A 14,531-nucleotide genomic window follows, 5' to 3' on the forward strand; every position below is an offset into this window, starting at 1 on the left:
GCATGAGAAACATAAAAGTAGGAGAATACATGTGATAAGACAAATGATTGACAAAGAGTCTCTGTTCTCTTTGTTAATTAAAAAAATTTCCAGTTAAAAGCCACTCTTCAATTTATATTCCTAATTTAAGATTGCTCTCAGAATGTCTGTGAACAAATGTATTAAGATAAGTTGGCAATTTTTTAATTGGAAAACATGCATTAAAAGGGTCTTGCCAATTAACTAGGTAATTAAACATTGCTGAGTCCTGTTTAAAGGCAGAGTTAGTAGTAACACTTCTATCTGCCTCTGCATTTCATTATCAATGGCCCACACTGCCATTAGCTTTGGGGTCCCAGAGGTGGAGACTGATCAGACCAGGCTGTGGTGGTTTAAGATGTTATCAGTCCTGGCTGGCTGCTTCACTCTGTGTTAGAAGTCACCATTTTTGCAGTTTAAGCAGCAGATAGAGATTTGATTGCTCCACATCTCAACCCAATGCATTTTATCTGTGATAGGAGCTAAAATGCCAATCTAGACATTGTGGAGCCCAAAGCATGGGCACGTAGATTCTGCAGAATCAACATGATAGCTTAGGAAGTAGGAAATAATCGCAATTTCTTCGGTCCTTATCAGTTTTATCTTGGGCCACATGACTCAGAACTCACACTGCAAACTCCAAGGCAGGTGTTTAGTACCTTCTGAAATATACACACAAATGAAGACTAAGCTCCCTATTAGGTCTCAACTTGCTAAGCATAGCATATACTAAAATCTGTCCCCTTAATCTACATTAAACTTTTACTCTTCACCTTCCTTGTATAGCTTTTAATGTTTCTATTAGCTAGTCTGGGTAAAAATCTTGCTGCAGACAAGACAGTTTCACTTTTAATGTGTTACTTCATGTATTAGCTGACTGAAATAAACCATCTGATAACTCTCCAGGAATAAAACATGCATTAGGCATAACCAAGATTTTAAAGTATCTATTAAAGTAGTAATATGTTAATATTTATAACAAGAAATGTGTTAATAAAACACATTAAATCCTAGACCAGACAAAATCTAAGAGACATGCCAGTTTACCACAAATTGCACACATTTGGAATATCCAACCTATAGAGTGAACGTCACTTGCGTTCTAGAGGCTCCACTGCCTGTGGGTTCATCTCCCTTTGCCTGGCCTGATCTGTGCAAAGGGAGCCGAGTGGAACAGGACACACTGCCAAGGAAGCACCAACTATGGCCCCTTCGACCTCTCTGCAATGCTGTGATTGCTGTTCATTTTAAAAAGGTCAGACACTGCTCGAGTACACTGTCAGGAACTACTGCCAGTGTGACACTTCATGCCCAAGCACAAGAGTCAACATCTTAAAAGGTCCCTAAAAAGGAACTATAACCTGAAAACCTATCATTACAATTTTATCATTTACAATTTTATTTGTCCAAATAAAAATATTATGGATTGTTAACTCTCCTTAGCAAAATCCATAATAAAATATCTTCTGCTAGGCCCCAGTTTAGCTTACACCAAGTATCATCTTTTAAATCTCCCAGGCAACGTATTGCTTTCTTAATGGTTTGGTGATAATGGCAGCGAATTGTTCGCCTGGAATCTGCTGCCTTTGTAGATGAAGATCTCCCACTGAACTAAAAGGGACAGTAAGCAATTTAATGGCAGTGTCACACTATTGGCTTAATGGAATTAACTGCAGGTCTGGAAAAAACAGATGTGTTTTTTTTATTGAAAAGTGTTAGTTACAAGAAATGAAGCAGTTAGAGAATCTCTCATGCCAACTAAGTAAAGCCAAAACCTTACTGAAGACTGGAGCCAATACTTACCTTAAAGCTAAAAGAGTTTCTAGGAGAGGAGCTTGAACTGTACTGTTCAGTTTTTGCTAAGTTGCTGTAATAATTGTCAACTTTGACACTGGCAGACTTGCTGGAAACTGGATCATCAGTTATTGGACAGATAAAATAATTGTCTTCATCATCACTATCAGCATCAAGATAATTTCCAGAGTTCACTGTAGTTGATCTAGCATTATCGATCCCTTCCATACGAAAAATAAGGTCCTCGTCTGCCATGTCTGCGGGAGGTCAGTTTAACTCCTGCAATGATTAAAACAGCCACTATTCCAACGCACATGCAAATGGAGGGAAGAAGCTGAGTGGGAGGAAAAAAAAAAAAAGGATTGTTATTAAAAGAACAAATGGTGCATGTAACTGATGTCAGCACACTGGCAGGAAAAAATCATTTGCATATGGCTCTATAAAAATGATCCCCCAGTACCTCATGTGGTTTTGAACACCTCAGCACTAGATCTGGGTTTTCAGAAGGCACTCAGTTTTTAAATTGCTACAAGACTGAGAAAAGAAGATAACCAAGTATAGAGTAACACTATAAAATCTGAGGGACTGCAAACACCACCTGCTGCCTAAGGCTGACATTTGTTAATGCTCCTATCTCCCCCAAATGTTTTTATTCTTCCTTATCTGAAATGCTGAGTTTCACAACACTGGTCTTAGAAACTCGAGGGAGTTTCACCTTGAACACTACAGTCAGGTTTTCAATTTTTTTCAGGACAAGTCTTCTCAAGGATATTGCATACAAATTAATAGCCAAAGGAGTTAGTATTGCTGGGACAACAAAGAAAATTGTCCCACCACTGCCGAGATTTAAGTTGGCTTTTAGCGCACATACAGCCAATGGTACATAGTGCAAAGCATGCTGCTGAAAGTGCAAAGCACGTTGCCCGGGCTACCCAGGACGTCCTCAGAAGGACAAAGTACAAAGGAGGCCAAGAAAGGAGGCCTGCCATTCCACTGCTGCTGCCCAAGTGCACTCACTAGTAGACTAGAGAGACAAGAGGAGGTGTGTGTAAGGGGTACCTCAACCCTTCTGTCTTTTATACTCTGTGGAGGGATTTCACTTTGGACCAGTCTTGCGTGAGCTAAACAATCCTCCTCCAACTCCAAAGACAGCATATATGGCAGTCTGCTCAACAGCATCAAGCCTCTCAGCTGTGTTTGCTTTTTCTTTTAAGCATAGAGCTTAAAAGAAAAAAATCTTCTCCCTGGTTAATAGTTCTTTTCCAAAGATGTTAGAAAGTTTGATTTTGTCACTGGATATTTCAACATTTTAATAGCTTCCTGGATCCTAAAAGAACAGAATAGGTAGAGTTTGGCTTCTCCTGGGTCCAAAGTAAAGAAAGCAAATTGAAAGTAAAAGCAACAGTGTGAGGCAGACAGGTCATGGGTTTTTATTAAAATCTGCTCAACCATTTCTAAGCCCAGAAGGTGACATTCCAGGTAAATATTTCATTGAGTCCTTCTGACACATTAAACAATGTTAGTGTAAACAATATGGGGAGTTCCATATGGGCATCAAAACTGCACTTCTGCAGTCTCCTGTCTTACTGTAGCTTTTCCAAATTAGTGACACCAGTTTCAGGGAGGCAGAGCACAGACACTGTACTGTTGCAACAGACATGTTATAAAAAAACAGATAGGCGAGTCATGGAAGTATTTTTCCTGAAGCTCGGGTTCCAGTCCTGGAGATCTTACGACACGGATGTGCCCAGCAGCCTCCACCCAAGAAACAGTTTGTGATGATTCAGCAGAACTCAAATATAAACAAACTCCTACAGGCCCAAGCTACAGAAGGTGCGTATTGTGTCTTTCACACATTACCAGCCATACAGATGCAAACAGTTTCAATTCTTCCACATTTCACAGTCCAGAGCTACTAGAGGCAAGACACCAATGCTGACTTTCAGAGAGAAGAGTCTGCCAGTTTCTAGACCTATAAAGTCTGCCCCTTCCACCCCTCAACACAGCTTCAGCAAGGAGTCCTCTTAAACACAAGGGGACAGATGGCCTTGACATCCCTGGAGTAGAGTAACATTGCTCCTTCTGTGCAATGGCTCATTTTAGTCCATCATATATAACATATGTTGCCAAGCAGAAGGCTAGGGATATATGCCCGAGTAGGGAACTGGTGCTACCTGTCAGCATCCCTGCCTCCCATTCAGTGTGGTGTCTGCTCAGAGCTCAGGCTCCCTCTCCACACTACCAGGCTATTTCCTGGATACTCTTGCACTTAAAGCACTTTTTTTGGCGCTGAACTCTTGTCCTTATCCTGCTGAGCCCACTCACACAATAAAGTACATGTCTATAGAGGTTTCCAGCTACCAAGGATGATATGAACAGCCAGAGTGGAGCAGGTCCATGACTCATCTAATACCAGCTGCTTCAAAGAGCAAAGAAACCTTCACAGAACAATAATCCATCCTGATTCATATGCTTTTTAATTGCTGATGGGGAGATTTTACACTCTTAAGTTCTTCACATCCTCTGAAACTCTGTTCTCATTAATTGCACTAACTCTAGGTTTTAGAGTAATGTCCTGAAGTCTCTTGTGGATAACACCAGCCTTTAGTAAATTTAATGACTTTCTGTAATGACTTTAATACCCACTATCATCAAAAGCTCAGACCGCACTGAAGAGAACACACAGACTGAAGTGAAATGACCTTTCTGCCATACACTTTCGATAATTGCTTCTTCTACTGGGAGTACAACATGCAACTGATTCCCTTACAACTGTATCCTGCTTGGAGCTCTCCAGATCTCTCCACTGTTTCCTGTTATATTTTTATTCGGTGCCGAGGTCAATCAGCAAATCTGATCACAACCAGGATGACAGCAAAGAACAACCTAACTCATTAAAACTCACAAGGACAATCATACACTTGGGCAAGAACCCAGCGGACATCAACACAGCACAGCTTCTTCCACACCACAGGTACTGCAGTGAACTGGGGGCAGGTCTGTAGGGCAGCACAGTTGTGTTGAGGATCTGACATCCTCACCGTCCACCTCTCAGGGATTTATTTCAGACTAACTCTAGTCTGATCTCCGGGAGTAGATACCCCCAGTGCCTGTGCTGTGTTCTCCAGTTAAGTTTTTCATGCACAAGGAGTTTAGTTTGCAAGCTCTGAGACTGCATTTCAACACAAATCAAAGTGCAATGAGCTGAGATGATCAGGAGAGTTGCTTTAGAAGCACTTTTCTGATCAGAACAAAAAGTCAGCATAGGCTTACCCAGGGGAAGGCTGGAAAAAGACAGACACATAAGGAACTGGGCTACTGCTTGATTTTACTGCACATTTTTCTCCTAAAAAATAATAAAGCAGATTTACAAACCACACCATGGCTTTTAAACCACTATGAGTGCTTAAGGGTATTTTCTTTGAAGCAAGGGGAAACCAGTAGCACAAGCACCAACTTCGAGGCACACTCAAATTAATGGCAATATCACCTCCTCATTTTAGCTTTGATTATTCACATTGCTGTGCTGCATGAAAAACAGGAAGGGGTTAGATGAATGCAAAATAATCATCCAAATCTTCACACAGATTTAGCTGAGTTTAAACAAATATTTGCTGGCAGGCAAGTCTGCCACAGTGAATTTTCCTGGCTATTCAGATGGGTACTGCGAGTGTCTTACAGTCAGGTCTGCCTGTTTTATTCTTCATTAGAGGGCAGAAGTAGACTACACAAAGCAGCATATCTTGATTTGTTTCATACAACATATAGCTTAAAATCCTTTTGGTCCTGGAGCCCTGAAAACAACGATTTGAGCTTACAGAACATTGCACTTAATTATTTCTTGATATTATATAAGTATCTGTCATGGTTTAACCCCAGCTAGCAACTAAGCACCATGCAGCCAGTCACTTACTCCCCACACACCCAGTGGGATGGGGGAGGGAATAAAAATAAATAAATAAATAAATAAATTAAAACTTGTGGGTTGACATAAGAACAGTTTAATAGAACAGAATGGAAGAAACTAATAATTATAATAAAATAGCAATAATAATAATAAAAGGATTGGAACATACAAGTGAGGCACAATGCAACTGCTAACCACCCGCTGACCGATGCCCAGTTAGTCCCCGAGTGGCGACCCCCCCCCCCCCCACTCCCCCCAGTTTATATACTAGATGTGATGTCACATGTTATAGAATATCACTTTGGCCAGTTTGGGTCAGCTGTCCTGGCTGTGTCCCCTCCCAACTTCTTGCGCCCCCTTCAGCCTTCTGGCTGGCTGGGCATCAGAAGCTGAAAAATCCTTGACTTAGTATAAACACTACTTGGCAACAACTGAGAACATCAGCATGTTATCAACTTTATTCTCATACTGAACCCAAAACATAGCACTATACCAGCTACTAGGAAGACAATTAACTCTATCACAGCCAAAACAAGGACAGTATCACCCTTCCTTCCAACATCCATCTAACGGAAGTATCATCTGTTTTACAAAGAAGAAAAAAGAAATGTAGGAACGATCAAAGCCCTTGGAAGAGGTGGAAGTCTACACAAATACTTTGAAAATACCTGCACCTACAAAATAGAGGATTAGTTAGAATTTTCAAGATTTGGCCCTTGCACTGGCTATGCAACAGGATGCAACTTAAAGCAGACACTTCTAAGTGTCCCATCAATTGCTTAGTTCTAGAGCAACCTTGTCCACCCAGCTAAATCAGGGATTTTCACACAGCTAGCCTAAAAAGACAACTATAAAACAAGGTTTTCAGCTTTGCTTCACTGTTATTCTTCAGCTCTGTGCATATTCAACCTTCTTTCTCCATGAAATAGTACCAGATAAATACACTCCTACAGCAGTATTCATAGCTGCAGACCTTAGACCACAGCTGCTAAGAAGATGGTCACCACAGAAACAGCGCCTTAACGTATGGCAGCTTTCACCAGCAACATTGTGTTGTTGGTTACTGCCTTTCTGATGGAGGTAGCAGTCCCACAGCTCAGCTAACAACACAGGTAACACCAGAACTCCCACCTGCATCAGGCAGCATCAGCTGCAGTAAAACACTGCTGAAGAAGGTCTCAGCCAACACATCTGACTTTGCACTGAAGCAGCTTTGGAGCATTCATAGAATCTGCTCTTCTAGCAAAGACCACGTGAGAGCTGTCATTTCTGGAAAGAAGAAGTAGCGCATAACTGGAAGGGGAAGGTATCCTCAGTTGCCACTACCATTTTTACTGCAATTGTCCTACTAGAATCTAACAAGTATTTGAGAACGTTAACCTCTACTGCTTGTCAGCCCACACAGACAGATGTAAAATGATGCTTCAAGTACAGGACTAACTCCAGGATATACTGTAGCACTGGACTAGCCTAATTACCCACAACTGCTGTCCTGCGCTCATTCCTACTACTGCAGTCAAATACACATCAGCAGATCCATCAGGTCTGAAACAGTCCAAGACACAGCAGGAACAGGAATGCAGGTTTACGCAGCAGTGATTGCAAACATTCATGATTTCTGTGACTTGCTGTGTAAATGGAACATCATCACACAAATCAGTTTGTATTTAAAGCTAATAGTGCTTAAAAAACTGTCAGTTTTTCTTGAAACCATATTTCTTGTAAATGACTTGCGGTATTTATTTTGGAAGTGTATTTACTAAAAACCATCCTCACATAACATGCTCTTTACAACAGAGTTCAATAACCAAACTTTAAACTCCACAAACACTGCTCTAAACCTCACAGTTTATTTGACCAAAACCCCTATAAAAAAGCCTGAGCTTCATCCCAAGGCTTATATTCTGTGCTTTTGCATCATAGCATAAAGCCGTACTATCTAGGAACCCTCATTTCTATTGCTGCTACGTATTCATCATTTGGTCTTTAATACCCATTACAGAAGCTTTCCCAGGGCTAAGCAGCAAAGTAAGTCAGAGTGCACCGAACCCAGCCTGCAAGCCTGCATTATCACACACAACCTGTAATTTAAACTACCCACTCCAATCTACTTTGAAAATTTATTCAATTTTTTTTTAATCAACCTTGTACTATCTGACTCATAATGAAGATAATCTAAAATACAGTCAGTTATTAAATCTGCTCAAGTCTCTATTATTTTCTGGGCTTTTCCAATGCCTGTCTGAAGTATTTTTCTTTCTCTTGCCTTTATATCCAAGAACCACACCACCAGGAGGGGCAGGGGAGTTGCAAGGACAATCCGCTGTATTGCAGAACACAATGCATATGTAAACACAGAAAAACAGAGGGGAAAATTCACATCACATGGCTTGTTTCTTGTAGGGTGTCTGTTGTTATGAAACACTCCTGGTTTGGCAGGACCCTTGAGCATGACCCCACAGTTGCCTCAGCACTAAAACCTGCCTTAATTCATCCCAAAGAGCTGAGCAATAGGAATACCCCCTAGTCTAGTCAGCAAAAGAAGGGACAGCTGGAGCATCTCCAGCTACTTCTTAGTGGCTGTTTTAGTTCAGACACAGCCCTCTGCATCACTTTAGCACAGGACGGGGGAACGGGAACTGCCCTAGAACAGAGGAAGACCCACCTTCTCTTATACAGAAGCATTAAAGCAAGAATGCCCCCCCCCCCGGTGTAATACTAAATCCCTTTTGGTTTAACACCATGTCAGCTAAAGCCATCTAGCAGGATACCTGTAACAGTAACAAGCAATTTTTTCTTTTAAGAGAGAAATCACTTTTTTCAGATTAATGTTCTTTTAAAATACAGATTTGAAATTTAACCTAAGCAACTATACAGGCTGTGCACTTTACAATATATTGTCACTGTCTTCATGAACTGCAGACACAAAGCTATATACCACAGTCCAGAACAACCCCACTGCTGTGTTAACATCCTGTAGCATGTTACAGAACTACTGCGTTTTCCAAATACCCAACCAGCCCTTGTGAAGCAAATGTCTATTCTCATCTGCACCATGCACTGGCAAGTAAACCGGTCCAGTGAGTCAAGGTAACAGCTCTGATAAAAAACAAGATTAAAAAAAACCAGAAGTGTCTCAACAACCTGGCTACCTTTGGTTGTACACATTAACAACAAGTTACACAAGTAACACATTTTCTTAAAGTACACATTTTCTAATGTGTACATTAACCAGTACACGTTTTCTAATAGGAAGCCTTTACTTCAAGTCTCTTCCAGTGCATCACTACTGCAAACACCATAGCACAAATCACATCCAGTTTGTCTGCAAGCACAGCTGGGATAATACATTGCATTAGCCAGAGAGTGTTAGAGAGCAATGATGCAAAATTCATGAAGCAGTTGGGAGAGTTCATGTGCACCAGCTCGGAGTACGAAGCATTTGAGACTCGAAACCCTGTGCAAGGAAACACATTGGGGCTTCAAACACACAAATGGCTTTTAGAGTTGCAAGCAGTAAAGCACAGAAACGACCCTTCCGAGTCAAACCCTTCTGCCAGGAAGTCCACTGTTCTGCCAAACACGCAAATACTAAGTCAGCGGTAGCCAAAACACGAGAGCATAAAAGGACAGAAAAGGAACTTTCAAAATAATGGCAATGGAAGGACATTTTAAAGTTAATAGCTCTGTAATTTCAACTGGCTTTAAATACATTAAACAATTAATTATCGCTGACTTTTTGTAAGCATTTGCTAAGTACTCTACATTGTTAATCAACCCCATGCTTCATGCATATTGAGGCATTTGAAAAATTATCCAAGTATGCAGAGCCCTAAAGGCCATTACAGGCTGTCACCGAGTACTCAGCTCGCCCTCCTCCTGTCTCCCACAGGCGGGCGGCTTCTACCCCGCCATCTGCTCCACACACACCAGAACTGCTCTCTGCCTGGGCTGTCCAGTTAGAAACAGGATTTCAGGACTTATAAACTGGGTGTGCCCTAAAATTAATTGCACTGTCCTGGAAACATATATGGATGAAACTATTATCTCCAGGTGTAAGCGCAGGAGTGCTGCCCAGTACAAAAACATCAGGTTATTTTTAGGTCACCGCAGAAGCTCACAGCTTGGCCACCGGCCTTCCACAGGCTCTAACCGCCAAGTCGTTCACCATTTTCTGTAATCAAAAACGCCCGTTCCGCCCTTCACACTTCAACCCGCCAGCAACTTGACAACAGCTCTCGCGGGCCCGACCCCCCGCCGGTGTCGGTCCCCGCACCACGAACTGCACCTACCGGGTTCCTGCAGCCCGGTCCCGCCGCCCACGGCCGGTGCAGACCGATCCCGCCGCCACCGCCGCCGCCCGGACCACGGCAAACGGGCAGGCGGGCGCGCAGCCGCCCTGCTGAGGGGAGGCGGGCAGCGGAGCCGCCCCTCACCTCCCGCGCTGCCGCCGGGCGCCGCCTTCCCGCCCACGGCGCGGGCGGTCGGCGCCTCACGCTCCCCTCAGCGGCGGCGCGGGCAATCCGCCGCCCGCTAGTAGCCTCACACTAAGCTGATGGGGGGGAGCCTCCCCGACACTTTATTCCTGTGAGAAAAACGTTGAAAATTTGAGGAGGAAACCCCCCGATTAGCACCGTTAGGTGTTAGAGACGCGGGAATCCCTGGCGAGAGAGAGCAGGAGGAGAAGCGGCTGTGCTGGAAACCCGCACGAAGCCATGTCTCCTGAGTGGTGCTCATAGGAGCGGCATCCCAGTTTCCTTTCATTTTTTATTCCTTTGGGTTTGGAGCCGAAAGGTGGGTTTCCCGGGGCAGGTGCTCCCATGGGAAGGGCACACGGCATGGCAGCCCCCCAAGGACCCCAGCCCTGGGGGAAGACAGGGAGCAGACGTAGGCAGTGACCCTGGGGCCTGTGGGGGCTCCGTGCACTTCAGGTTGGCCTTTCAGCTAAATTAAATTGCACAGCACTCCATTTCCCCATGAGAAATGGCAGAAGTATGCACCAGATTTCAAGTTCCAAAGGCTTCACATTCCCTCAAATCACCCACATTTGCTTTCTTCCTAAAACACTGGCTTTCTGGGTTGAAAACACCCATGTTTAAGCTTTTCCTCAAGCTAGAATTTGTGGCAAATTTAAACAAAACTCCTTATCCTTTCATGGGTCACATGAAAATTAATGTAAATGGGTTCTGGCTTAATTGTATTACTTGGCAGCCTGCAAAGAGTCTGCCCCTTTTACTGTCACTGAATCTTGTATTCATGTAAATAACCCTCATTAGTGCTTTTTACTGTAAGTAGGGGTTACAAAACCAAGACGGATGATACGAGTACGTCCTTTGTGACAGACAGATGGTTTGCTGTGGCATCACAGAAGAATGCCTAATTCCTGCTCTCTCCAAAGAGGGAGGCAACACAGAGAAACACTGCTGCAACACTAGTGCTGAGATAATCTTCATGAGGAAGATTACTAATATTTAATTAAAAACACAGAGAGCAGATGTTCTGACTCCCTGCCAGGAACACCAGCCTACCACCACCATTACTTACATAAATTAAACTGTAGCTTTAGCTTGGGGATTGGAGGGAGCGGCACGTGCATGCAGGAGCACTGCCTGTAATTTGAGGGTACCTGTAATTTTGGCAGCAACTTCCAGCACTATGCTGAAGGTGCAGCACTTGTTTGATAATGTAAAGCAGAGACTTGACTGAGCCCCTGTTTACTGCTGCTTCCTACAGGCACATTTCCGGATAGCCTCAAATTCCTGCCGAGTTTAAGCTCAAATTAAACACATTTACGTCTGTGGATTGTGCAGAAAACCTGAGGTCCAGCTGCAAATCACTGCTGTAAATATTAACAGCTATCAAAAACTGAGCACTTTTGCCACATCAGCACCAGAATGTGTGTCTCCCCATTTCTCATTCCGTGGGCAGCCCAGCCGAGCACCATGGGGAGAGCAGCACCTGGCAGGACTGACATCGGGATGCCTCACAGCAGGGCCTGGGAAGAGGGCAGACTCATCGAATTAATTCTGAAGGCCTGGTGAAAGCCAGATGTGTGGTTCCCACTGCATGAAAATGTGTTGATAATGGTTAAAATAATCACCACCTGCTATCGTAGGGTACAGATAACAGTGGAATACTGTTACAGGTGTGATACATGAGCACAACTGAACAAGTCACAGGAGTAACTGGCTTTAAACTCACATAAATATACAGCATAATTTTGGACTAAAGGGGACCCAGTGGCATATGGCTGTATTATGCTATATATCCTCATGAAGAGTGTTCTGCTGTATTGGGAACATAGTTAGGTTATACCATCTCAAGCTACACATTTCTCATGCTTTTAAATAAGCCAGCTCTAGTACCCTGATGCAAGGGTGTGCTCATCTTCAGGTTTAAGTCTGGGGCTTCTCTTCTGTATAACATTTTCTTAAAAGAACAATCAGTGATGACAAAAAAGTGTTTGATGAAATACTAAAGATATATATTGAAATTAGATATTAGCCCAAACATGCTGCATCTTCTAGTTTTAGTTTTCCATTTAGATGTCACCTATTATATCCTTAGCACATGAGGAGTTTGATTCACTTTGTTTGAAAATATTAAAATTTAAATTTAAAATGGCAAGCTAGGAAATTAGTGACCTGCAAGTCTAGCATGTTATTCTTTCATTTAGTATGCTCAGCAATGCATATATATTTTATACAAGAGCATCGAAGCTTGCAAAGTTCCAGTATGCTTGTGTTAAATGAGATTCTATTTAGAAATTGCTGTTCTAGGGAACTGCAGTTTTTGAAAGGAAAAAGGAAAGCATGCCCCAGACAATACTAACTTTCAGAGCAACTTTGTTCTGCATTCATTTGAAAATCCAGATGAAAAATTGCCTGTAAATCAATTAATCCTATGAACAATTTGTGCCTACATACTCCTATGACAGTCCCTTCTTATTAGGTAAATCCAGTTGGTCATAAACCTCACTTCAGCCATATGTTAGGTGCGTATCACATACATGCATAAAACTTCCTGGAGCACCAGTGCATGACTTCCTATGGGAAGAGCAATGGTAGACATCATTTCTCCGTATTGTTTTAATTGCACAGCATTAAGTGCTGATGTTTTTAGCTCTGTCCACAAAGTAATTATACAAATTCCTGCAGGCCTCCCAGAGTGAGCGAATTCGTCTTTCTACTCACCAGTGACAGCCTGAATCTGGCTCTGGTTGCCAAACCTAGCTCCCTCATTGAGGTGGACAGAAGCACCTGCTTACACCATGCCTGAGCTCAGCAGCGGCAGCAGGTAAGCAAGGCACCGACGGGGCAAGACAGCAAGCTGTGTACGGACAGCCCTGGCCACCAGCTGCACTTTGTGCCAGCCTCTGCAGCTCCGTGTTGAGCAGCACAGAGATAAAGGCAGCCCAGGGCCTCCCATTTCGGGTGGGAATGGTTCAGCTGAAGACACGCTGTGATGCCAAGTCAGCAGCTGGCTGGGAAGGTCACTAGCCCGGCAGCATGTGGGCGCTCTGGGCTGCGCAGCTCCGCGGGCAGCGCTCGCCCCGCCGTAGGCCGGGCGGCTGCAGTGCCCCCCGAGAGAAGCCCGAAGAGAAGGCAGGGGGGTTCCCTCTTGCGGGGCAGGGGGCAGAACAAACCCTCTTCCCGGCAGGGAGGTGTGAGCAGACCTGCGCCGGCGGCTGCAAAGGCACCAGCAAAGGGCTGCCCTGGTCCCCGCCCGGCCACGGCAAGGACACCCCTGGGGCGGCGGATCCGCGCCGCCCGGCAAAGCGCTCCTGATGGCAGGCTGACGCTCCACCGCTGCCGCTTTGGGGGAACAGGCGCCCGGGCAGCGCCTCGCCGAGGCGCCGGCCCGTACCTGCCGAGGCCAAAGTGCCCCGAGGCGCGGCCCGACGGCCGGTGCCCCGGGGCGGGGGGAGAGCGTGTGTGAGGCCGGTGGTTTGGCCGGGCCCCAGGGGAGGGAGAGAGAGAGAGAGAGAGGCCGCGCTTCGGCCTCCCGGGCGGCGGCGGCGGCGGGTCAGGGGTCAGCGCGGGCGGCGCCCAGGCCACGTGTGCAGCCGGCGCCGGCCGCGCGGTAGCGGCGCCACCTGTCGGGCGCGCGCGCCGGCCGCGGGAGCCCGCGGGGCCTGGGGCGGGGGGCGGGCCCCGGCGGCGCCCCCGGCCGCGGAGCCCCTCCGCCGGAGAGCGAGGGGGGCCCGCCCGCTGCAGTAGTCGCGTTTCCCGGGGAGGCAGGGCGCCGGCCGGCCGGGCCGGAGGGCGTTGTGGTAGCGCAGAGGCAGGTGGGCAACGTGCGGGGGCGGGCGGGGAGAGCGGCGGCGCTGCCCCGCTGAAAGAGGCCTGGCGGGCGCCTGAGCAGCCAGGCGGTAGCGTGGCCGAGTGGTCTAAGGCGCTGGATTTAGGCTCCAGTCATTTCGATGGCGTGGGTTCGAATCCCACCGCTGCCAAGTTGTTTTGTCCTTTTCGCCGCCCGATCGGCGAGGCTGCGTTGGCGGCGAGCGGGGTCGCCCGGAGATGGTACGGCCTTCATCGGCCGGGCCGGGCACGGCGCCGCTCGGGAGGGCGGGGCGGGTTGCCAGTCGCACTCCTTAAAATTGAAGTAGAGAAAGTTGTGGTATGTGCTGAGGAAAGTGGCCTGTCTTTTGGTGTAAAAAAAAAAAAAAAAAAATCAGAAATAGAAGTTTTGGCAGTTCTGCCTTCCCGTGCTGTGTCTGGGTTACTGCACCTTCAACCCGCAGGCCCTGCACCTGGCCTTTGCTGCTTGCCCCAGACTGAGGCAACTGAGGTGAGGTCTAAGAGCCCTCACC

At 45.7% G+C, this 14,531-nt stretch overlaps 1 protein-coding gene and 1 non-coding gene across 5 annotated transcripts in view; one reads left to right on the forward strand and one right to left on the reverse strand.

The window, feature by feature from the left end:
• EEF2K (eukaryotic elongation factor 2 kinase) overlaps positions 1 to 10,142 on the reverse strand; it is a 33,730-nt gene extending 23,588 nt beyond the window's left edge. For 2 of the 4 annotated variants that reach the window (XM_075058315.1, XM_075058312.1), the window contains exons 1-2: positions 10,012 to 10,142; positions 1,822 to 2,146 (exon numbers count right to left, since the gene is read on the reverse strand). In XM_075058315.1, the coding sequence (XP_074914416.1) occupies positions 1,822 to 2,067 (246 nt within the window). In that variant the 5' untranslated portion in view covers positions 2,068 to 2,146; positions 10,012 to 10,142. Of the gene's footprint in view, positions 1 to 1,095; positions 1,144 to 1,821; positions 2,147 to 5,085; positions 5,159 to 10,011 lie in introns of those variants that run through there. The other 2 variants (XM_075058313.1, XM_075058316.1) reach the window with 2 other exon arrangements.
• Positions 10,143 to 14,089: 3,947 nt separating this feature from the next.
• TRNAL-UAG (transfer RNA leucine (anticodon UAG)) lies at positions 14,090 to 14,171 on the forward strand. The gene has a single exon. It is a non-coding gene; the product is annotated as a tRNA-Leu (tRNA).
• The last annotated feature ends 360 nt before the right edge of the window (positions 14,172 to 14,531 follow it).

The sequence above is a fragment of the Buteo buteo genome, chromosome 27 (genome assembly GCF_964188355.1).
Source record: "Buteo buteo chromosome 27, bButBut1.hap1.1, whole genome shotgun sequence".
Classification (NCBI taxonomy): domain Eukaryota; kingdom Metazoa; phylum Chordata; class Aves; order Accipitriformes; family Accipitridae; genus Buteo; species Buteo buteo.